Source organism: Procambarus clarkii, chromosome 83 (assembly GCF_040958095.1).
Source record: "Procambarus clarkii isolate CNS0578487 chromosome 83, FALCON_Pclarkii_2.0, whole genome shotgun sequence".
Lineage (NCBI taxonomy): Eukaryota > Metazoa > Arthropoda > Malacostraca > Decapoda > Cambaridae > Procambarus > Procambarus clarkii.
This window is the reverse complement of record NC_091232.1, coordinates 6,418,248-6,442,288: the sequence shown is the minus strand read 5'-3', so window position 1 is coordinate 6,442,288 and position 24,041 is coordinate 6,418,248. Positions and strand designations below refer to the sequence as shown.

General features: G+C 46.4%; 1 protein-coding gene across 1 annotated transcript in view; it reads right to left on the bottom strand.

The window, feature by feature from the left end:
• Positions 1-24,041, bottom strand: part of LOC123768822 (uncharacterized) — a 62,349-nt gene that overhangs the window by 23,430 nt on the left and 14,878 nt on the right. Inside the window, 9 exon segments of the mRNA XM_069316187.1 lie at positions 2,107-2,352; positions 2,571-2,767; positions 4,416-4,534; positions 8,660-8,851; positions 9,979-10,151; positions 15,655-15,801; positions 15,803-15,817; positions 21,695-21,801; positions 22,744-22,889. Coding sequence (XP_069172288.1) covers positions 2,107-2,352; positions 2,571-2,767; positions 4,416-4,534; positions 8,660-8,851; positions 9,979-10,151; positions 15,655-15,801; positions 15,803-15,817; positions 21,695-21,801; positions 22,744-22,889 — 1,342 coding nt within the window.

Sequence of the window (24,041 nt, the reverse complement as noted above, 5' to 3'; positions counted from 1 at the left end):
AAGCTACTCTATCCTTTGGAGATGTATATTATTGTCTCAATAAACGTACTTGAACAATAGAACATACTGAAAATAGCCATTAAATCTTTCATGCTAACGGTAGATGTGTCAGGAATAGAAACAACATGAAAAATAAGAATGGCTGAGATCATTGTCTTATATTATTATATAAATTACTGATGATTGTGCCGATATTATATATTTTATTTGGCATTAGAGATTCAGCGCTGAGGCTACAATGCCCGATTTCAAAACTAAACTCAATAATTTTGTTAATCATATATAAACTTGTTAACTTTCAAGTTATATGCTAACACGAATAGTCATTCTAGAGATTTGATATAGACCTAGCAATATACTGTCGTGGCTGAGTTAACCAATTTAAAACAAAAGATAGTGTGATGACCAGACCACACACTAGAAGGTGAAGGGACGACGACGTTTTGGTCCGTGTTGGACCATCTCAATCGACTTGAGAATGGTCCAAAGGACGGACCGAAACGTCGTCGTCCCCTTCACTTTCTAGTGTGTGGTCTGGTCAACATAATTTAGCCACGTTATTGTGATTCATCGCCTGCAACAGATAGTGTTATGAGTTATAAGTGTAGAGCGTCTCAAGTCAATACCGTAAGGTGCTATCACCATATTGCAAGACAACCTTGCAAGGAGAAAATAACAATACACGGTACACGGATCATTTGTTAGTGATGGACACAGAGCATTTGTTAGTGATGGACACGGAGCATTTGTTAGTGACACGTAGCGTTTTATCGTGGGCTATCAGTGGTGTATAATTCATTATGTAATCAATAAAAGATGTGTTTTTTTACCTCTTAATTAATAAAAAATGACATAGTAAAAAATGATTTTAATGAGTTTAATGTTAACTAAAAAAGTTGTAGAAACAAAAGAGATAGTTTTAAGCGCTTCCCAACGAGACATTTTGTTGAATCTGCTCGCTTAATATGTGTGTGTGTGTGTGTGTGTGTGTGTGTGTGTGTGTGTGTGTGTGTGTGTGTGTGTGTGTGTGTGTGTATGTGTGTGTGTACTCACCTAATTGAGCTTTGATTCTCTGGTACCGCCCCTCAACTGTTAATCTACTGGATTACAGATTCCTGAGCCTTTTATGCTCTTATCATATCAACATTTGAAACTGTGTATGGAGTCAGCCTCCACCTCATCACTGCCTAATATATTCCATTTGTTAACTACTCTGACACTAAGAAAGTTATATCTAATGTCTCTGTGGCTCATTTGGGTACTCAGTTTCCATGTGTGTCCCCATTATGCGAGTACCACCTCTGCTAAATAATCTGTCTTTATCTACCCCTGTCTATTCGGCCGAGAATTTTGTGTGTGGTAATCATGTCTCCTCTAACTCTTCTATCTTCCAGCGACGTGAGGTGCAGTTCACACAGCCTTTCCTCATAACTCATCCCTCTTAGTTCTGGAACTAGTCGCTGTCTTCTGTTGCTTAGGTACTCCCTTATCTGCTGCAGTACCTTCCCTTTTATTCCTGCTTGCACCTCTAACTTAGGGACTGGGGAATTGTGGGGGAATTGTGATAAATAGAACTCTATTAATCCTGTGAGGCAAGATTTGCCAACCCTGAAATCATGCTGGTGATATGTTACAAAGTACTTTCTCCTCAGATGTTCTACTAGCTTTATCTCAAAATCTTCTTCACAACATTGTTGAGCAGAAGATTTAGTGTTGTGTAGAGAATACTCTCTATACAACACCCTGAACAATACTCTCTACACAACACCCTATACAATACTCTCTATACAACACCCTGAACAATACTCTCTACACAACACCCTGAACAATACTCTCTACACAACACCCTGAACAATACTCTCTACACAACACCCTGAACAATACTCTCTACACAACACCCTGAACAATACTCTCTACACAACACCCATCACAATACTTCCTTCGCAGTAACCTTACACAACACTGAGCTCAAAGCCATCACGACTGAGCTCGAGTGAGCTCAAAGCCATTACGACTGAGCTGAGCTTTGGGCTCGACTGAGCCCAAAGCTCCCCATGCAGGTATTTAGGAGTCAACCCGACCTCCAGCCGTGGCCAGCGGGCTCACCTGAGACTGGAAGACCTCCTGCTCAGCATAGACCCTCTGTATCTGCTCGTCCCAAGCGGCGTCAAAGACGGCCCTCAGCTCCTCCATCTCGTCGGTGTAAGCGTGGAACTCGTCCTCGAGGGCCGCACACTCCCTCACGATCTCCTCCACGCGGCCCCGTCTCGTCAAGCACCTTCTCAGCGTCACGTCTCGGTGGAGCTCCTGGGCCTCTTCTTTTAGCCTAGTGAACTTGCCTGTCAATTCCTGCTGTTGGTGGGCAAGAGGAAATGACGGTGAATTGATCACCCTTCAGTCTCTGTGACTCGTAGACAGATTCCGGCGGAAATACTTTGCAGACATTGAAATTCGAGTTCTATTTGAGACATTATATATATCGCCATTGTAAAATATAAGATGCACATGACGTGCAAAGCCGTCTGTTTACGACAGGAGTTCCAATGTTGCATAAATTTTAATAAGCTTACCCTAAATTTATTATCGTGCGTCTTGCAGTGTTCAGCGAAGGGTCCGCCACTCTCCAGGATCTTGAGCTTGGCGGCGGAGAGTGAGCGTCTGGACCCCGGCATCCCGAAGGAGGCGGGACCCATCACCGAGGCTGCCGAAGGAGGGCGAGACGCGCACCCTCCCTCAGAAGACTGCTTTTCGCTACAGCCAGACGACCCTGGGGGAAGAGAGGCAGAGGGAGAGAGAAGGTCTCGAGACGTCTCGCTATGGGGGACAGTTCTCGCTATGGGGGACAAGTTCTCGCTAGGTGGTAAAGACTCGCTATGGGGGGGGGGGGGGAAGAGACTGGCTACGAGGACAGTCTCTCGCTATGGGGACAACGTCGCGCTAGGTAAGAGGAGTTACCTAAAGTCACCTAAAGTCACCTAAAAGTCACCTAGAGTCACCTTCCCCGCCAGCTAAAGTTCCCCGCTCATGAGACGAGTTTTGACATGAGTGAATATGAAAGTGAAATTCTTTGACGGATATAATAAAGAATAAAGGCAAACAAATGGAGAACAGGTGACAATACACGGAGAACAAGGTGACAATACACGAAGAACAAGGTGACAATACACGAAGAACAAGGTGACAATACACGAAGAACAAGGTGACAATACACGAAGAACAAGGTGACAGTACATGAAGAACACAAAGAGGTACCCAGCTATAATCTAAAGTTCACGCAAGAATTCCTGCCTCTGTCAAATAAACATGAACTCGAATACGTAGCAAATAAATGAAATAACGTAGTAACAATAGCTGTATCCTAACTATAGCAACGATCTCTAAATAGTTATATATAATACATTAAGATAATACAATACCTGTAACTAATAAAAATACTTTAAACAAACATAATACAACACAACATTGTGATGATGTAAAACTGAGCATAAACTTTGGATAAAGTTATTGAGCAGTAGCCTGGTTGAACGTTCACACCTTTATATAATTTTAGTTATATCTACGCTATCCCACAGGTTCATAAGGGCTATCTGATGTGCCACAGATCTTTAGGGGGCCATCTGCTGAGCCACAGAGTCTCATGGCTGTCTGCTGTGTCATCCATATCTTTAGGAAATATCTGTTGCGTCACAGATCCTTAGGATTATCTGAGGTGCCACAGAATCTTAGGGTTATCTGCTGTGGCACAAACCCTTAGGGGCTATGTATGTATTAATCTCATATATACATAAGCCCACGGACGCACACATGGCTGAGCATTATAAATTAACGCGTATGTTACTATAATTTCTAAACCCTGTCTTACAACAGACCTTTCCCCTCTCCTCCCCTCAGACGTGCCTTAAGACCAAGATCATTGACTCACCTTTCTCTCACGTTTATCTGAGGGCATAATCAAGGACTTCCCCTTCCCTTACACGTGCCTGAGGGCATGGCGAGGAACACCCTCCCTCTCATACGTGTCTGAGGGTATGGGGAAGGGACTCCCTATACCCCTCACTCGTACCCGTGGGCATAGTAAGCGACTTTCACTCACGAACCTGAGGGTATGATAGCTCCCCTCTTCATACACGTACCTGAGGGCAATGTGAGGGGGCTGCCCTCTTCATACACGTACCTGAGGGCAATGTGACGGGCTCCCCTCTTCATACACGTACCTGAGGGCAATGTGAGGGGCTCCCCTCTTCACACACGTACCTGAGGGCAATGTGATGGGCTGCCCTCTTCATACACGTACCTGAGGGCAATGTGATGGGCTGCCCTCTTCACACACGTACCTGAGGGCATGGTGAGGGGGCTCCCCTCTTCACACACGTACCTGAGGGCAATGTGACGGGCTCCCCTCTTCATACACGTACCTGAGGGCATGGTGAGGGGCTCCCCTGCCCTTCCCTTGCCGACGCTGGAGAGTAGGGGCTCAAGACTCCTGGAGAACTCACTCTTGAAGCTGCTCCGGACTTGACTGCTCTGACCGGGCCTGGGGAAAGAGCTTGGGGTGAAAAGATACATTACTTAGTGGCAGGAAAGGAATGTATATATATGTGTGCGGGCCGGCTGCAGCTGTTGCTGAGTGGGCAGCAGTCCTCGGTAGGGCAGCTAAGGGAAGGGAATTGGTAGGAGTGAAGGGGGTGCTGGGGAAAGGGCGTGTGTAATTACCTAAGTGTAATTAAGGAGCTACGTTCGTGGTGTCCCGTCTTCCAAGTACTCTTTGTCTTGTAACGCTTTGAGAAATGTTTTATTTTTTATAAATATATATTTTTTTGTGGGGGTCGACGTTCCCGCTCTGTGGGACTACATTTCATCTTCCAATCAACTGTTGTTCAACTTCCTGGGCCTGTTGTGTGTGTGTGTGTGTGTGTGTGTGTGTGTGTGTGTGTGTGTGTGTGTGTGTGTGTGTGTGTGTGTGTGTGTGTGTGTGTGTGTGTGTGTGTGTGTACTCACCTATTTGTGCTTGCGGGGGTTGAGCTCTGACTCTTTGGTCCCGCCTCTCAACTGTCAATCAACTGGTGTACAGGTTCCTGAGCCTATTGGGCTCTATCATATCTACACTTGAAACTGCGTATGGAGTCAGCCTCCACCACATCACTTCCTAATGCATTCCATTTGTCAACCACTCTGACACTAAAAAAGTTCTTTCTAATATCTCTGTGGCTCATTTGGGCACTCAATTTCCACCTGTGTCCCCTAGTGCGTGTGCCCCTTGTGTTAAGGAGCCTGTCTTTATCTATCCTATCAATTCCTGTGCGTGTATGCGTGCGTGCGTGTGCGTGTTTATATATGTAAGCATTAAGATATTCATATAATCCGAAATTGTTTAAACTTAATTAACGTTAGAAATTTTTAATGCATTAATATATATATTCACTCAAAATATATACGGTAGAAATGTTGTAATTATTACGCAGAACAGTGTAATTATCGACTAGTTTCAAGGGGGAGTTTCAAGTAATTATCGACTAGTTTCAATATTTCATATATATTTTCTCCCCTTGAAACTAGTCGATAATTACACTGTTCTATGCATATACATCTGAGGTATATGCTATTAATACATGTAAACAATACATTTATTCATCACAAGTATATAATTGTCCGCTTACACATTGATGAGAACCAACGGAAACATCATAGATTTAAAAAAGGATAGAATGTTCAAAATATGTAAGTTATAAATGAACTAGTATGTAAAGTATTACTGAACTAGCATATAAGGTATTATTGAACCAGTAAATAAAGTGTTACTTAATCAGAATACAGGAGGTTACTAAACAGGCAAATAGGGGTTTACTGAACCATTATATAAGGAATTACCGAACCAGTAATTTAGATGATTATTGAGGATATATAGAGGATTATTAAGCCATAATACATGGCTTAATAATCCTCTATTAATACAATATAGAGGAATTATTGAGCCGGAATTCATGGAGCCTTATGAACCATTATATATATATATATATATATATATATATATATATATATATATATATATATATATATATATATATATATATATATATATATTGGAGTACTGAACCAATATTTGGAGAATTATTGATCAGTTATAAGCTATTGCTGACTAGTATATAGGTATTACTGACCCAACATTCAGGGAATAACTTAACTAGTTTAGATTGGGACTAATAGCAAGTATATAGAAGGATTACTGGCAAGTATATAGGGATTACTAACCCAGAATATATGGTAATACTGACCTTGTATAGTTGATTACTAAATCAGACTATAGGGAATTACTGACCAGTATATAAAGGAATACCCAACAAGTATGGAACCATTGCAACAGTAAGTTATATAATTAAACACATAAAACATTTTAAATAATGATTTTCTTGATTTAGTGAATCTAAGTGTGTTGCTGTTTGAGTCGTACTGAGTATAATGTTCACGTTATAGTACTTATAGTACTGATTGTACTATAGTACTGATTGTAGTACTTATATATGTACCAATCAGAGGTACAATTGTAATTTACTTATTTTGTAAGTCATATTAATTGTTGCTTATATTGCTTTGTGTTACAAGAGTCACACTAAATGTATTTTAACGTGAAGATTGAGTTGAGTGACTCTGTTGCTATCACTTAATGACATATATAAGTTATGACTAGTTGAGATATCACAACGGAACACTCACTCACACCAGATCCATGCATACCTTTTATATTATATATATATATATATATATATATATATATATATATATATATATATATATATATATGTATATATGTATATATATATACATGTAAATACATACATACCCGCACACACAACTGGGCCACACCCACACACACCCGCACACACAACTGGGCCACACCCACACACACCCGCACACACAACTGGGCCACACCCACACATACCCGCACACACAACTGGGCCACACCCACACACACCCGCACACACAACTGGGCCACACCCACACACACCCGCACACACAACTGGGCAACACCCACACACACCCGCACACAAAACTGGGCAACACCCACACACACCCGCACACACAACTGGGCCACACCCACACACACCCGCACACACAACTGGGCCACACCCACACACACCCACACACACAACTGGGCCACACCCACACACACCCGCACACACAACTGGGCCACACCCACACACACAACTGGGCCACACCCACACACACCCACACACACCCACACACACCCACACACACAACTGGGCCACAACCACACACACCCGCACACACAACTGGGCCACAACCACACACACCCGCACACACAACTGGGCCACACCCACACACACAACTGGGCCACACCCACACACACCCGCACACACAACTGGGCCACACCCACACACACCCGCACACACAACTGGGCCACACCCGCACACACCTGCACACACAACTGGGCCACACCCACACACACCCGCACACACAACTGGGCCACACCCACACACACCCGCACACACACAACTGGGCCACACCCACACACACCCGCACACACAACTGGGCCACACCCACACACACCCGCACACACAACTGGGCCACACCCACACACACCCGCACACACAACTGGGCCACACCCACACACACCCGCACACACAACTGGGCCACACCCACACACACAACTGGGCCACACCCACACACACCCGCACACACAACTGGGCCACACCCACACACACAACTGGGCCACACCCACACACACCCGCACACACAACTGGGCCACACCCACACATACCCGCACACACAACTGGGCCACACCCACACATACCCGCACACACAACTGGGCCACACCCACACACACCCGTACACACAACTGGGCCACACCCACACACACAACTGGGCCACACCCACACACACCCGCACACACAACTGGGCCACACCCACACACACCCGCACACACAACTGGGCCACACCCGAGCACCTCGGGGCAGACACAAACAACAGAATCCACCATTAGGAAGCCCACACCGAGCTATCGCCCTTTAACATGGGCAGGTAGACGCCAGCCAGCCAGCCAGCCAGCCAGCCAGCCAGCCAGCCAGCCAGCCAGTGAACCAGCCAGCCAGTCAGCCAGCCAGTCAGCCAGCCAGCCAGCCAGGGAACCAGCCAGCCAGGGAACCAGCCAGCCAGTCAGTCAGCCATCCAGTCAGCCATCCATCCATCCAGCCAGCCAGCCAGCCAGCCAGCCAATCAGTCAGTCAGTCATGCAGTTAGTCAGCCAGCCAGCGAACCAGCGAGCGAACTAGCCAGCCAGCCAGCGAACCAGCCAGCCAGTCAGTGAACAAGCCAGCGAACCAGCCAGCCAGTCAGCCAGTCAGCGAACGAGCCAGCCAGCCAGTCAGCGAACAAGCCAGCCAGTCAGTCAGCCAGCGAAAAAGCCAGCCAGCCAGCCAGCCAGCCAGCCAGTCACCCAGTTAACCAAGCCAGTCAGCCCCATGTGAAATCAGCTAGCCATACGTACCCTCCTTGCTTCTCCCTAGCCAGTTAGACATGACCTCCTTCCAGCCAGCTAGACATGACCTCCCTCCAGTCAACTAGACTTCAGCCATGACTTCACTCCCTCCAGTCAGCCACACCCTCCCTCCCTCCCTCAGTCAGTCACACACACCCTCCTCACCTGAGCGGGTGTGAGAGGTGAGCGATGGCTGCCAGTCGCTCCATCAGCTGGAACACCAGGTCGAGGAACTCGTACTTGGAGGCCGAGGAGGAGAAGGTGGTGCACATGAGGAGGTGCACCTGGATGATGGGCAGGAGCGCTCCCAGGGACGACAGCTGGCTCCTGAAGAGCTTGTCTTTAGCGTCGTACTGCCTGTAGGAGGAGCAGGAGACGGACGCTGTTAGTCAAGAATTGTAACGAAGGGTGTGATGCCAGGAAATGGGACGTACTTTTCCATAGGACCAGGGGCTTAATAACAACAAATGGGGCGTACTTTTCCACAGGACCAGGGGCTGCATAACAACAAATGGGACGTGCTTTTCCACAGGACCAGGGGCTTAATAACAACAAATGGGACGTGCTTTTCCACAGGACCAGGGGCTTGATAACAACAAATGGGACGTGCTTTTCCACAGGACCAGGGGCTGGATAACAACAAATGGGACGTGCTTTTCCACAGGACCAGGGGCTTGATAACGACAAATGGGGCGTACTTTTCCACAGGACCAGGGGCTTGATAACAAGAAATAGGACGTGTATGGCCCCTGAACCAAAGGTATAAAGAGAGAAAATGGGACATAAATAGCCCCAAAAATTGGGAAAGGTCAGGCGATGCCATCCGGATCACTTCTTCACCATTGACTATTATATTCATTGCTTATTCATGGTTAATAAGAATGGTATACGGCAACTCACGAAGGCGTTCAGGTATACTGATAGAAGGTATACTTTACCACAAGACAAAGTCAGTTCAAGTCAAAAGTGACAAGAAAGACACTTAAGAGATTGAGAAAGAACTTGAGTGTGTGTGTGTATACTTTTAAATGATGAATGATGACTAATATGTTTTTGCTTTTATATTTCAATATTACATAAAGCTATGATATGTTTTGGATTATACTAAATTCAATCAAATTTACATTTAACAGTGTGATAGTTGGTTGTTGTGGTGGAAAATGTATTCAGGATTTGAGTGAGTGTAGTGAATGTGCTGGTGTATGGGAATGAGGTGTGGAATGGGTATGTGATAGTGGGTGGTGAATATGAGGCGGTGTGGGACTAGTCTGTCTGTGAGGTGAGTGATGCGTGTTTGTGTGCGTGTGATGAGTGTGCTGACGATGAGTATGTCAGCCATTAACCTCAACAATCCTACTACCACAGCCATGACCACCACCACCACCACCACCGTTACCAGTACCAACAGCCTCAACACTACCACCACCACCACCACCACTACTACCAACAACCCCCCCCCTCCCTCTCTCCCCTCTCAGACTCACCCATCCACCTCCCGAAGAAGGTTGTCCTGAGTTCTCCTGACGGTCTCCTGAAGGCTTTCCGTCAGGGTGTTGATATTATGCTTCTCGGTTTCCATGTTCTTGCGGAGTTCGTCAAGCAACGCCTTGAAGAGAATGACGCCGTCACGCACAGAGTTCTGCAGCTCTCGTATGCTCTGTGGAGGAGACAGAGCTGGTTAGAGTAGCTCTGTAGGGTAGATTGAAGCTCTATGTGGGAAGATGGAGGTCGTTAGAGTAGCTCTGTGGGGTAGATTGAAGCTCTATGTGGGAAGATGGAGGTCGTTAGAGTAGCTCTGTGGGGGATATGAAGCTCGTTGGATATAATTATAATAGCTGTATGGGGGACATGGAGCTCTGTGGGGGACATAGAGCTCTGTAGGGGACATGGCGCTCTGTGGGGGACAAGGAGCTCTGTGGGGGGACAAGGAGCTCTGTGGAGGAGAGGAGCTCATTATGTGGGAGGTAAAGTTCGTTAGAGTAGCTCTATTCAAGAGATGAAGTTCTGTGTAAGAGATGAAGCTCTGTGAGATGGAGCCCTGTGAGAGATGGAGCTCTGTGAGTGATATGGAGCTGTGAGAGATGGAGCTCTGTGAGTGATATGGAGCTGTGAGAGATGGAGCTCTGTGAAAGTGATGGACCTCTGTGGGGCAGATAATGCTCTGTATAAGAGATGAAGCTCTGTGAGAGAGACGGAGCTCTGTGAGAGAGAAGGAGCTCTGTGAGAGAGAGATGGAACTCTGTGGGAGAGATAGAGCTCCCAAGAATAACACAGGGACGGAGTTTGTACCATGAGGGCCCAGCTTGCCGGAGTGGAAGCACTTTATAATAACTTTTGGACAGTTTCAGGTCATCTCAGTTGAGGTCGTTGGCGGGAGAGTAGTTTTGAACAAGTTTAGAATACTTGACCTCTGGTCCTGACGTTGGAGAGAGAGAGAGAGAGAGAGACGGGGCAGGTAGTCAATATTTTGGGACCTGTATGAACAGATCGCAAGGGGAATAGTACTATTTTATTATGTAGGAATTACACTGATTCATTAATAGATTGATTGATCGATTGATTGATTGACCATTACATTTTCTGGCGCTATTACAACAAGGTTGCATAAAAATGATATTTAGCCAACCTTTGGGTTCGGTTTACAGAACTCGGCTAGATTTTACCATTGAATGAAACACTTAGTCTGTCCTCTATCCTTTTCATGTGCCAGAAGCGGGGCTTCACAAGCCACATGCACACAACTCCTCTTCAGCTGGTCGTAGCACCAACTTCTTCCCCAATGAGGAAGCGAAAAGAAGTTCAAAGGCCCATTTATAGCACTTTTGAGTAATTAGAATGTAGTGTAGAATAACCATAAGATAAACGTAGGTCAGCTGAGGTCAGGGTTCGGATGCGGAGGTCAGTTTAGAGCAAGTCAAGGGTAACTTCAGGTCATTTGAGGTCACGTATCAAGGATGATAATGGAGGACTCGGAAGATGTTGATTATGCTTTAACAATCTGGTCTTGGCAGCATCAAATACTTCATTCACTGAAGTATCATGTAGATAATAACAATCATGAGCCAGATTCACGAAAGCACTTACGCAAGCACTTACGAACCTGTACATCTTTTCTCAATCTTTGTCGGCTTTGTTTCCAATTAATAAACAGTTAATGAGTTCCGAAGCACCAGGAGACTGTTTATAACAATAACAACAGTTGAATGGGAAGTTTTCATGCTTGTAAACTGTTTAATAAATATAGCCAAAGTCCGTGAAAGATTCAGGAAAGATGTACACGTTCGTAAGTGCTTGCGTAAGTGCTTTCGTGAATCTGGATTTCTTTAGCAGGTGTAGGGGAAACCCTTGATAACTGTAATATATATTATGTAATCTTATTAACGTATCATAACCAAACCTAACCAATCCAAACCTAACCTAACCTAACCTAACCTAACCTAACCTAACCTAACCAATTCTAAACAAATATTTAAAATAAAGTTTACAGTGCCCCTCAAGGTAATAGTGCCACACTTACTGTGCCTCTCAAGGTAATAGTGCCACACCTACTGTGACCAACTGCAGAGATTGCGAGACCCATCACGAAACTGGTTACTGCTGATTGATATAATTAATATTTAATGCCTCCTAAGTCATCCCTGTAGAAGCATCTACACGAATTCGGTTCAGGAAAATAATTTCTTGTTCTCTGACTGACTGACTGACTGACTGACTGACTGGAGGTTAGATATATATAAATGTTTGAGTAGATGTAAATATGAGCGCCTTCGTATGGGCCAATAGGCCCTCTGGAGTTAAAATTGTTCTTATATTCATATATCTGTCTGTCTCTCTCTCTCTTCTCCGCATTCTACTGTATCTTTTCTGTCTTTCTTGTTCCCTCTCCTCATTGTCCTCCTGCCTCTCTTCCTCCTCATTATCTTTCTGTCTCCTTCTCATCCTCCTCCTTCTCCTGTATCTCAGTAAATACACAGCTCACTTACCATTGCTGCTCGGTCGAGTTTCTGTCGAGCCTGGGAATAGGCGGTGTCGATGGGCAGTAGCGTCTCTCCGGGCAGCTGGGGGGCAGGGGGCACGTTAGTTCAGCAGGTGGGCTTTGTGGCTTGGGGGCGAAGGTGCTGTAGGTGGCAGGTGGAGGGAGGTTGGGTAAGGAGAAATGGTGGGGGGAGTTGGGTAGGTGGGTGGTTGACGTTGCTGGTGGTGGTGGTGGTGGTAGGGAAGTTGGCGGCGTAAGTGGCTAGTAGAGTGGGTGGGGGAGGGCACAGGTGGGTGGGGGAGAGAGGGGGGTTAAGGGGGAAGTAGGAAAGGGGAAATAGTGGTAGAGTGAGGCAGTAGGTAGTGGGTTAGTGCTGTGTGTATGAGGGAAGGAGGTTCTTAGATATACAAGTGAGTGCATGCATGTGTATACACATCTGTCACACGTCTACACACATGCTCTGATGCTTCAACAAAATACCCCCATTAAAACACACACACACACAAACACCCCATGACGTAATAGATTTTTAGAGATGACGTCATTACACGCGTGGTCAACCTAGCCTAATGACGTCATATGTTGCCAATGACGTCATACTCAACCACTACAACTCTACCAGAACTACAACACCACCACCACTCCACAACAACCATTACTCCACACTGATATATCAGGTTAATGTGACCTTTTTGTGCATTACATCACAACCAATACAACTCTACCATAACTATAACACCACAACCTCAACCCCACCACAACCCCAACATCACCACAACCCCAACCCCACCACAACTATTTCTCCCCAAGCGCCACATCTCTCTATCTCTTAAACACCTCACCACAAAGAAAACGGGAAGAACGAACGAGACCTAATCGTCAAGAATGGCAATTTAATATCCCCAGTTTTAATTACTGACGCCCAGTTCCCACTTCCTAATCACCAGACCCCAAATTAACCACCCTATCATGTGTAATTGTAAGTACACAAATGTTATCAAATCCTACGTAGGCGGCCGCTTCTCATTTTCTACGACCATCGTCGAACAAAATTGGATATTTGCAATTTTGTTTCAGCGTCGTTTATTGGGTAAATGTGGCGCGTTAGAAGAGCACATTCGTGTTTCCAAATGAGAGCTTGAGCACCCCTGAAGTAGGCCCTCAAATGACGCGGTTGTTAAGCATCGTTGAGCCCGTAATGAGACCCATTCTGAGAGCCTCTGTCGCACCTCCGTGAACAAATAGAGACCAACACAACTTTTAATAAGAGAAATATGAGCAAAATAAAAGAAAACAAACGTCATTTCTCTTGATGATACATTAAGACGAATGTTTGTCCGGATTTACGATATTATCTGTTAGGGGTTGGAATCATCGTCCAGCCTCGCTCCTGTGCCAGGTAAGTCCACTACGGGCTCACCATATCCTGTGCTACCTCGAACGTTTTGTTCCCAGAAGCTGAATCTAAAACAACAACAGACTGTTAGGGTCCTGGAGGCTGTGGGAGGCCCTTCGTGGACCCTAGGAGGCTGTGGGAGGCCCGTCGTGGACCCTGGAGGCTGTGGGAGGCCCGTCGTGGACCCTGGAGGCTGTGGGAGGCCCGTCGTGGACCCTGGAGGCTGTGGGAGGCCCGTCGTGGACCCTGGAGGCTGTGGGCGGCCCGTCGTGGACCCTGGAGGCTGTGGGAGGCCCTTCGTGGACCCTGGAGGCTGTGGGAGGCCCGTCGTGGACCCTGGAGGCTGTGGGAGGCCCGTCGTGGACCCTGGAGGCTGTGGGCGGCCCGTCGTGGACCCTGGAGGCTGTGGGAGGCCCGTCGTGGACCCTGGAGGCTGTGGGCGGCCCGTCGTGGACCCTGGAGGCTGTGGGAGGCCCGTCGTGGACCCTGGAGGCTGTGGGCGGCACGTCGTGGACCCTGGAGGCTGTGGGCGGCCCGTCGTGGACCCTAGGGGCTGTGGGAGGCCCGTCGTGGACCCACTTACAGTTTCCTTTATACACAATGGATTTCTGTTCAGCTGTGATTATTTACAGGTAATTTGTTGATTACTTTGCCGATAACTTCAATCAAAACAATTACCTGTTTTGTCCACATTTCAGTCAACATCACTGAAGGCCGAGTATTCCTAATATGTTACAAAAGACAAAAAAAATTGTAACTTGAAAAACTTTAATGTTTACAAAATCAGCTGTTTCAACCTGGAGAAAGTAATTGTAACTCAATAAAACAGAAATTATCTTCCATAGAAAAACATGTTTATAGTTTCGAAAAAATACGATTCCAAATGGATTTAGGTTATCGAGGGCGGTGGCCCGCGAGGTAGACCCCGACCAGAGGTAGACCAGGCCAAGTTGGAACATCATGAGTGTACTTACGAGAGCCTCGGTGTACACCCAGGAGCCTCAGTGTACACCCAGGAGCCTCGGTGTACACCCAGGAGCCTCAGTGTACACCCAGGAGCCTCGGTGTACACCCAGGAGCCTCAGTGTACACCCAGGTTCCTGTGTACACCCAGGAGCCTCGGTGTACACCCAGGAGCCTCAGTGTACACCCAGGTTCCTGTGTATACCCAGGAGCCTCAGTGTACACCCAGGAGCCTCAGTGTACACCCAGGAGCCTCAGTGTACACCCAGGAGCCTCAGTGTACACCCAGGAGCCTCAGTGTACACCCAAGAGCCTCAGTGTACACCCAGGATCCTCAGTGTACACCCAGGAGCCTTAGTGTACACCCAGGAGCCTCAGTGTACACCCAGGAAGAGTGGGAAGCAAAACAGCAGGAGAAGAGAAAGAGAAGGAGAAGAGAGAGAGAGAGAGAGAAGTAGGAGATATTATACACTTATATAGTATGCGGAAAGAGAGAATGAGAAGCAAACTAGCGTTTACGCATCTTCTCTGATCCTTGTCAAACAAGAAGAAAAAATGCCTAACAGAAATATAGCCAACAACGCAGTGAGAGAGAAAACAGGAATATCAAAGGAGTCATCACAGACCATGAAGAGACATCTAGCGGACACACATACACACACACTATCCCGCTTCTAGTCGAGGGCCGGGACCCAAGCGCCAAAGCTCAACCCCCACAAGCACAACTAGGTGAGTACACACGCACACACGCACACACACACACACACACACACACACACACACACACACACACACACATACACACGTCCCTGCAGATATACTTACCATGACCGCTCTATCGAGTTTCTTGCAGCCTTGGGTATAGGCAGTGTCGAGGTCAATGCAGTGTAGGCGGGCGTCTATGGAGGACTCCCTGAAGCAGGTGATACACAACATGGTCCTCTTGGTGGTGGAGAACATGATCTGAGGCTCTACCATGCATGGCGCACTGTTGGCACAGAGAAAAGCGAGGAGAGGCCAGGCAGACGAGCAGTCATGAACACGCTCACGGAGCGAGGCTGAAGACATTATGAGGCATAAAGCATAAAGTTCGTGAGAAATATACGATAATCAGCTCGTGAGAAATGAGCAGTGAGTTAGATCAAGGTTTATATATGTGTGTAGTGTACATTTAACCCGTCTTAAGGATATGCTCGTCCAAGCTTGCAACTGCCGGAACAACCGTGGACATCTTCAAGAAGAAACTAGATTGTTTCCTCCAAGGAGTGCCGGACCAACCGGGCTGTGGTGGGTATGTGGGCCTGCGGGCCGCTCCAAGCAACAGCCTGGTGGACCAAACTCTCAGAAGTCAAGCCTGGCCTTGGGCCCGGCTTGTGGAGTAGAAGAACTCCCAGAACCCCATCAACCAGGTATCAACCAGGTATCATGTCCCTACTACAGGCGATATCGTATATTTTTATTTACTGTAATTTTTTTCTTCAAATAAATATTATTATATATTATAGTTTAGTGTATCGTTAAACCTCTGGTAGGTTACACAGGTACTTTGTTTCTGTTGAGAATTATTTGTATTTCCAGTACGTGTGCGAAGCCTTTAGGGAGGAATATTTCAACCCGTCCTCGACTCAAGTCCATTACATCCAGCGGTCGGCCCCACAGAACGCATTCATCAATGTTTACATGCTGTTCATTCAAAACGGGAACTTTCTCAAATATAAATTAATATTATAATATATTAAGCATATTGTGTATATATAGGTATAGGATAGGTTAGGTTAGGTGTTTAGGTTCTGTTGGCGATTATTTGTATTTGTAGTACGTGGGTGAAGTATTTATAGCGTTGTGGTTCGAACAAAATTCGTCAGTGAAGCACTTGTTCCGGATATGTTCGAATGTCAGCAGTTGTGAGTCGTGTGTAAACCGCTTTTCATTCATAAACAGGGGGTTTGGCGGATGCATGGAATCACTTTTGGATCTTTGTTTGGCGGACGGGCTGTTACACACGACTCACAACTGCTGACGTTCGAACATATCCGGAACAAGTGCTTCACTGACGAATTTTGTTCGAATCACAACGCTATAAATGCTTCACCCACGTACTACAAATACAAATAATCGCCAACAGAACCTAAACACCTGACCTAACCTAACCTAACCTAACCTAACCTAACCTATCCTATGCCTATATATACACAATATGCTGCTAATATATTATAATATTAATTTATATTTGAGAAAATTCCCGTTTTGAATGAGCAGCATGTTAAAATTTATGAATGCGTCTGTGGGGTCGACCGCTGAATGTAATGGACTTGAGTCGAGGACGGGTTGGAATCCTCAGTGCTTGTCTGCCATTAACCATCATTGAACTATTCCTTGAGAATAACTAGAGTGAGAAAATTAGAGCATTAAAACAATATAAATATATATATTATATATATATATATATATATATATATATATATATATATATATATATATATATATATATATATATATATATATATATATATATATATATATATATATATATATATATATATAGAGAGAGAGAGAGAGAGAGAGAGAGGGGGAATTGTGTGGATGCAGACTGATTGCAAGTTAATGAGTTCATACAGATGTGTTGTTGCTGCCGCGAGCGTCTGGGAGCCTTGCTGACCAGGGGCCAGATTCACGAAACCACTTACGAACCTGTACATCTTTTCTCAGTCTTTGGCGACTTTGTTTACAATTATTAAACAGTTAATGAGCTCCGAAGCACCAGGAGGCTGTTTATAACAATAACAACAGTTGAATGGCAAGTTTTCATGCTTGTAAACTGTTTAATAAATGTAACCAAAGCCGTCAAAGATTGAGGAAAGATGTACACGTTCGTAAGTGCTTGCATAAGTGCTTTCGTGAATCTGGCCCCTGGGGTCAGCGTCACAAAGCAGTTACGCAAGCACTTACGAACCTGTACATCTTTTCTCAAGCTTTGGCGGCTATGTTGACCAGACCACACACTAGAAAGTAAAGGGACGACGACGTTTCGGTCCGTCCTGGACCATTCTCACAATCGACTGTAGAATGGTCCAGGACGGACTGAAACGTCGTCGTCCCTTCACCTTCTAGTGTGTGGGCTGGTCAACATACATCAGCCACGTTATTGTGACTCCTCGTCTGCATTTGGCGGCTTTGTTTACAATTATTAAACAGTCAATGAGCTGCGTAGCACCAGGAGGCTGTTTATGACAATAACAACAGTTGGGAAGTTTTTATGCTTGTAAACCAAATATTGTCAAATATTAGGGGGACTCTCGGTTTGCCTTCTACTCCTCCTGCCATACTTGCATTCGGGGGGCAGTGGGGGGCGTCGTTCCCCAGAGCAGGCCAAAGCGGGAAATTTTACCCAATAATTCGATAGTTAACAGAAAACGTGTCCTGGGAGACTATTACAAAGGCATAAACTATGAGTTCGGGGCACCACCAGGAAGCCGAATTTAAAAAATATAGGAAAATAAAAATTTTACATTATGATTTATTCTCTGAGTAAAAGGACTGGCAGACTTTTGACCTTTTACCTAGCATGGCCAAGTTTATCTGTAGGTGGGGGTTCTTTGATGGTGCCTCATGCCAGCAGAACAGTGCCCTAAATGCTATCCTAATACAAGCGTACATGTGTGTGTGTACTCACCTAGTTGTGTCTGCAGGATCGAGCATTGACTCTTGGATCCCGCCTTTCTAGCTATCGGTTGTTTACAGCAATGACTCCTGTCCCATTTCCCTATCATACCTAGTTTTAAAAGTATGAATAGTATTTGCTTCCACAACCTGTTCCCCAAGTGCATTCCATTTTTCTACTACTCTCACGCTAAAAGAAAACTTCCTAACATCTCTGTGACTCATCTGAGTTTCCAGTTTCCACCCATGTCCCCTCGTTCTGTTATTATTACGTGTGAACATTTCATCTATTTCCACTTTATCAATTCCCCTGAGTATTTTATATGTCCCTATCATATCTCCTCTCTCCCTTCTTTTCTCTAGTGTCGTTAGGTTCAGTTCCTTCAGCCGCTCTTCATATCCCATCCCTCGTAACTCTGGGACAAGCCTCGTCGCAAACCTCTGAACCTTCTCCAGTTTCTTTATGTGTTTCTTCAGGTGGGGGCTCCATGATGGCGCGGCATACTCTAAGACGGGTCTCACGTAGGCAGTGTAAAGTGCCCTAAAAGCTTCCTCATTTAGGTTTCTGAATGAAGTTCTAATTTTCGCCAGTGTAGAGTACGCTGCTGTCGTTATCCTATTTATATGTGCCTCAGGAGTTAGATTAGGTGTCACATCCACTCCCAGGTCTCTTTCTCGAATCGTTACAGGTAGGCTGTTCCCCTTCATTGTGTACTGTCCCTTTGGTCTCCTGTCACCTGATCCCATTTCCATAACTTTACATTTACTGGTGTCAAACTCCAGTAGCCATTTCCCTGACCATCTCTGCAGCCTGTTTAAGTCCTCTTGGAGGATCCTACAATCCTCGTCTGTCACAACTCTTCTCATTAATTTTGCGTCATCTGCAAACATTGACATGTATGATTCCACTCCTGTAAACATATCATTTACGTAAATTAGAAAGAGGATTGGTCCCAGCACCGATCCTTGAGGTACTCCACTTGTTACTGTTCGCCAGTCCGACTTTTCGCCCCTTACCATTACCCTCTGGCTCCTTCCTGTTAGGTAGTTCTTCACCCATACTAGGGCCTTTCCGCTTACTCCTGCCTGCCTCTCAAGTTTGTATAGCAGTCTCATGTGCGGTACCGTATCAAAGGCCTTTTGGCAGTCAAGAAATATGCAGTCTGCCCAGCCTTCTCTGTCCTGCCTTATCCTTGTTACTTTATCATAGAATTCTAAAAGGTTTGTTAGGCATGATTTCCCTGTCCAGAACCCATGTTGGTGCTTGTTTACAAACCCAATGCTCTCCAGGTGTTCAACAAGTCTTAGCCTAATTATTCTTTCAAGTATTTTGCAGGGGATGCTTGTCAGTGATACGGGTCTGTAGTTAAGTGCCTCCTCCCTATCACCTTTTTTGAAAATCGGTACGACATTTGCCTCCTTCCAGCAACTGGGCAATTCTCCCGACATAAGTGACTCATTAAAGATCATTGCCAGAGGCACGCTGAGAGCCTGCGCTGCCTCTTTAAGTATCCACAGTGATACTTTGTCTGGTCCAACAGCTTTATTTGCATCCAGTGTTGTCAACTGTTTCATTACATCCTCTGCTGTCACCTCTATATCTGATAGTCTTTCATCTTGGGTAATCTCTTCTAACAAAGGGAGCTGCTCAGGCTCGGTTGTGAACACTCCATGGAATTTTGCATTCAGTACCTCGCAGATTTCCTTGTCGCTTTCTGTATATGCCCCTTCTGTTTTCCTCAGTCTTGTCACTTGGTCATTTACCGACATCTTCCTTCTTATATGGCTATGTAGTAATTTTGGTTGCTTTTTCGCTTTGACTGCAATATCATTCTCATAATTTCTTTCCGACACTCGTCTTATGTTAATGTAATCATTCCTAGCTCTGTTACATCTAATCCTGTTGTCCTCTGTCCTTTGTCTTCTGTACTTCCTCCACTCCCTCCTGCTTCTCACCTTTGCTTCCTGACACTGTCTATTAAACCATGGGTTATTATATTCCCTCCTGCTTTTTTCCTTTATTGTTGGAATAAATCTATCTTCAGCCTCCTTGCATTTCAATATGACTTGGTTCATCATACCTTGCACTGTTTTTCCTCTAAGTTCTTCCTCCCACTGCACTTCTCCCAGGTAGTCCCTTATCCTTCTGTAGTCCCCTTTTCTGTAATCAAGTCTCCTTTCCCGGACCTCTTGTCCTTTGGTCACAATTTTAAACTCCATCATGTAGTCAAAGACTAGGACACAATGGTCACTAGCTCCTAGTGGTATTTCATGTTCCAACTGTTCGATGTCTTCTACATTCTGAGTGATAATGAGATCTAATACCTGGTTGATACCTGGTTGATGGGGTTCTGGGAGTTCTTCTACTCCCCAAGCCCGGCCCGAGGCCAGGCTCGACTTGTGAGAGTTTGGTCCACCAGGCTGTTGCTTGGAGCGGCCCGCAGGCCCACATACCCACCACAGCCCGGTTGGTCCGGCACTCCTTGGAGGAATAAATCTAGTTTTCCTAATAGGCTGGGCGTATCCCCTCCTCTTTCCCTAGTATCTTCTTCCACATGCTGTGTTAGGAAATTCCTGTCAATAACGTCTACCAGCTTCGCTCCCCAGGTCTCTTCCCCGCCATGGGGATTCCTCGTTTCCCAATCTATCTCTCCGTGATTTAGGTCCCCCATGACCAGCAGCTTCGCTCTCATTCTATGCGCTAAAGTTGCTGCCCTCTGCAGTTCATCCATACATGTCTTGTTGCTGTCCTCGTACTCCTGCCTGGGCCTTCTACTGTTTGGTGGGGTGTGTGTGTGTGTGTGTGTGTGTGTGTGTGTGTGTGTGTGTGTGTGTGTGTGTGTGTGTGTGTGTGTGTGTGTGTGTGTGTGCGTGCGTGCGTGTGTGTGTAATAAAGCACGCGTCCTATTACCAACATGCACTCAAAACCGGATGAAATATTGTAAAATCTGATTATTCGTTTTAATTGGGACGGCTGCTGCCGGATAAGCGAAAATTCTGGATATTGTGTTGCCTGCAACAATTAAGTTTATTAGGGCACTTAACTGGTTTATCACAAGGGAGTCCTCCTGAAGTGAGGAACTTGAGAGAGAGAGAGAGAGAGAGAGAGAGAGAGAGAGAGAGAGAGAGAGAGAGAGAGAGAGAGAGAGAGAGAGAGAGAGAGAGAGAGAGAGAGAGAGATATATGACATTAGAGGGGCACCCACCTTCCTGTTGACTTCTCTGCCTCTCTTAGACATGTGTATGATGTCGTGAAGGGAGAACATTCTGGCTCTGTGGGTCTCCTCCCTGCAGTGGCCGCACAGCACCTGACCTGCGTTAGACAGCATCTCTCAATCACACATAAACTCACGGCCACCAACTCCCCCAAGAAGCAGTGACAAGAGATTAAGAGCAGGAATAAGAAAGATGTTGACCAGATGATAAATGAAGTAAGAAATGTTACGGAGCATAACGCTCCTGATTACTTGAAAGGCCTCAACTGCCTGTGCCCTGGTTTCCCGCCCAAACACAGTGACATCAGCCCAAAAATCCACACGCATACCCACCCACTCATTTATACATGTAGATATACAACGCCTACAAATCCCTCGCGCCCGTCATTATACACCCACACCCATCGAAACACAAACCCATCCACCAATACACACACACACACACACACACACACACACACATGTGCTGTCATACTAGCTTTGCGCTTTCTACTCATTACTTACTAACAGAATCCCCATCAACCCTCAACCCTCATTCATGCCCATCCAACCTCCTCCCAGCCCACTGGCTCTACTCCCCACAACTATTAATCCTCCCCCACACCCACAGGTCCTCCCCCACACACCCACAGGTCCACCCCCACACCCACAGGTCCACCCCCACACCCACAGGTCCACCCCCACACCCCCACAGGTCCACCCCCACACCCCCACAGGTCCACCCCCACACCCCCACAGGTCCACCCCCACACCCCCACAGGTCCACCCCCACACCCCCACAGGTCCTCTCCCACAGGTCCTCCCCCACACACCCACAGGTCCTCCCCCACACACCCACAGGTCCACCCCCACACCCCCACAGGTCCACCCCCACACCCCCACAGGTCCTCCCCCACACACTCACCACAGGTCCACCCCCACACCCCCACAGGTCCTCCCCCACACACTCACCACAGGTCCACCCCCACACCCACAGGTCCACCCCCACACACCCACAGGTCCACCCCCACACCCCCACAGGTCCTCCCCCACACACTCACCACAGGTGTTGCAGAAGAACATGGCGGACTGGTTTGTTTTATCACAGTTGGCACACTGAGGTCGCTCCTCGCACGACGACTCCACCAGGAACACCATCAAGTTGTCCCGGGGCGGCAGTTGTCCCTCCTTCAGCCCCGTCACCTTCCTGCAGAGGGAGACACAGACATCGTGAGACAATCGTCACCTTCCTGGTGACGTGACATCGAGATATCGTGAGACAATCGTCACCTTCCTGGTGGCGTGACATCGAGATATCGTGAGACAATCGTCACCTTCCTGGTGGCGTGACATCGAGACATTGTGAGACACTCCTCACCTTCCTGGTGACGTGACATCGAGATATCGTGAGACAATCGTCATCTTCCTGGTGATATGGCGTCGAGATATCGTGAGACAATCGTCACCTTCCTGGTGATATGGCGTCGAGATATCGTGAGACAATCGTCACCTTCCTGGTGACGTGACATCGAGATATCGTGAGACAATCGTCACCTTCCTGGTGGCGTGACATCGAGATATCGTGAGACAATCGTCACCTTCCTGGTGGCGTGACATCGAGACATCGTGAGACACTCCTCACCTTCCTGGTGACGTGACATCGAGATATCGTGAGACAATCGTCATCTTCCTGGTGATATGGCGTCGAGATATCGTGAGACAATCGTCACCTTCCTGGTGATATGGCGTCGAGATATCGTGAGACAATCGTCACCTTCCTGGTGATATGGCGTCGAGATATCGTGAGACAATCGTCACCTTCCTGGTGACGTGACATCGAGATATCGTGAGACAATCGTCACCTTCCTGGTGGCGTGACATCGAGACATCGTGAGACACTCCTCACCTTCCTGGTGACGTGACATCGAGATATCGTGAGACAATCGTCATCTTCCTGGTGATATGGCGTCGAGATATCGTGAGACAATCGTCACCTTCCTGGTGATATGGCGTCGAGATATCGTGAGACAATCGTCACCTTCCTGGTCACGGGACATCGAGACATCGTGAGACACTCGTGTCTTCCCGGAGGAGGGCAGACGGATACAAGGTGAACTCACAGACGTTCCATTTAAGCATTCACTTCAACACTATGTGATTGAATGTGAAGCTGTACAAGATTGTAGCCCTCTTTGTCTACTGTATAATCAACTATGCAACTCATTGTCTCTGGCACGTTGTAAACACCCCTAAACACTATCCTCTTAATGCCATTCATTTCTGAAATTTAGACAACATATTTTATGCATCAATCAATGTCCTGATCAATTCCAAAAATAGTGATTGAAATGTGCAAAAT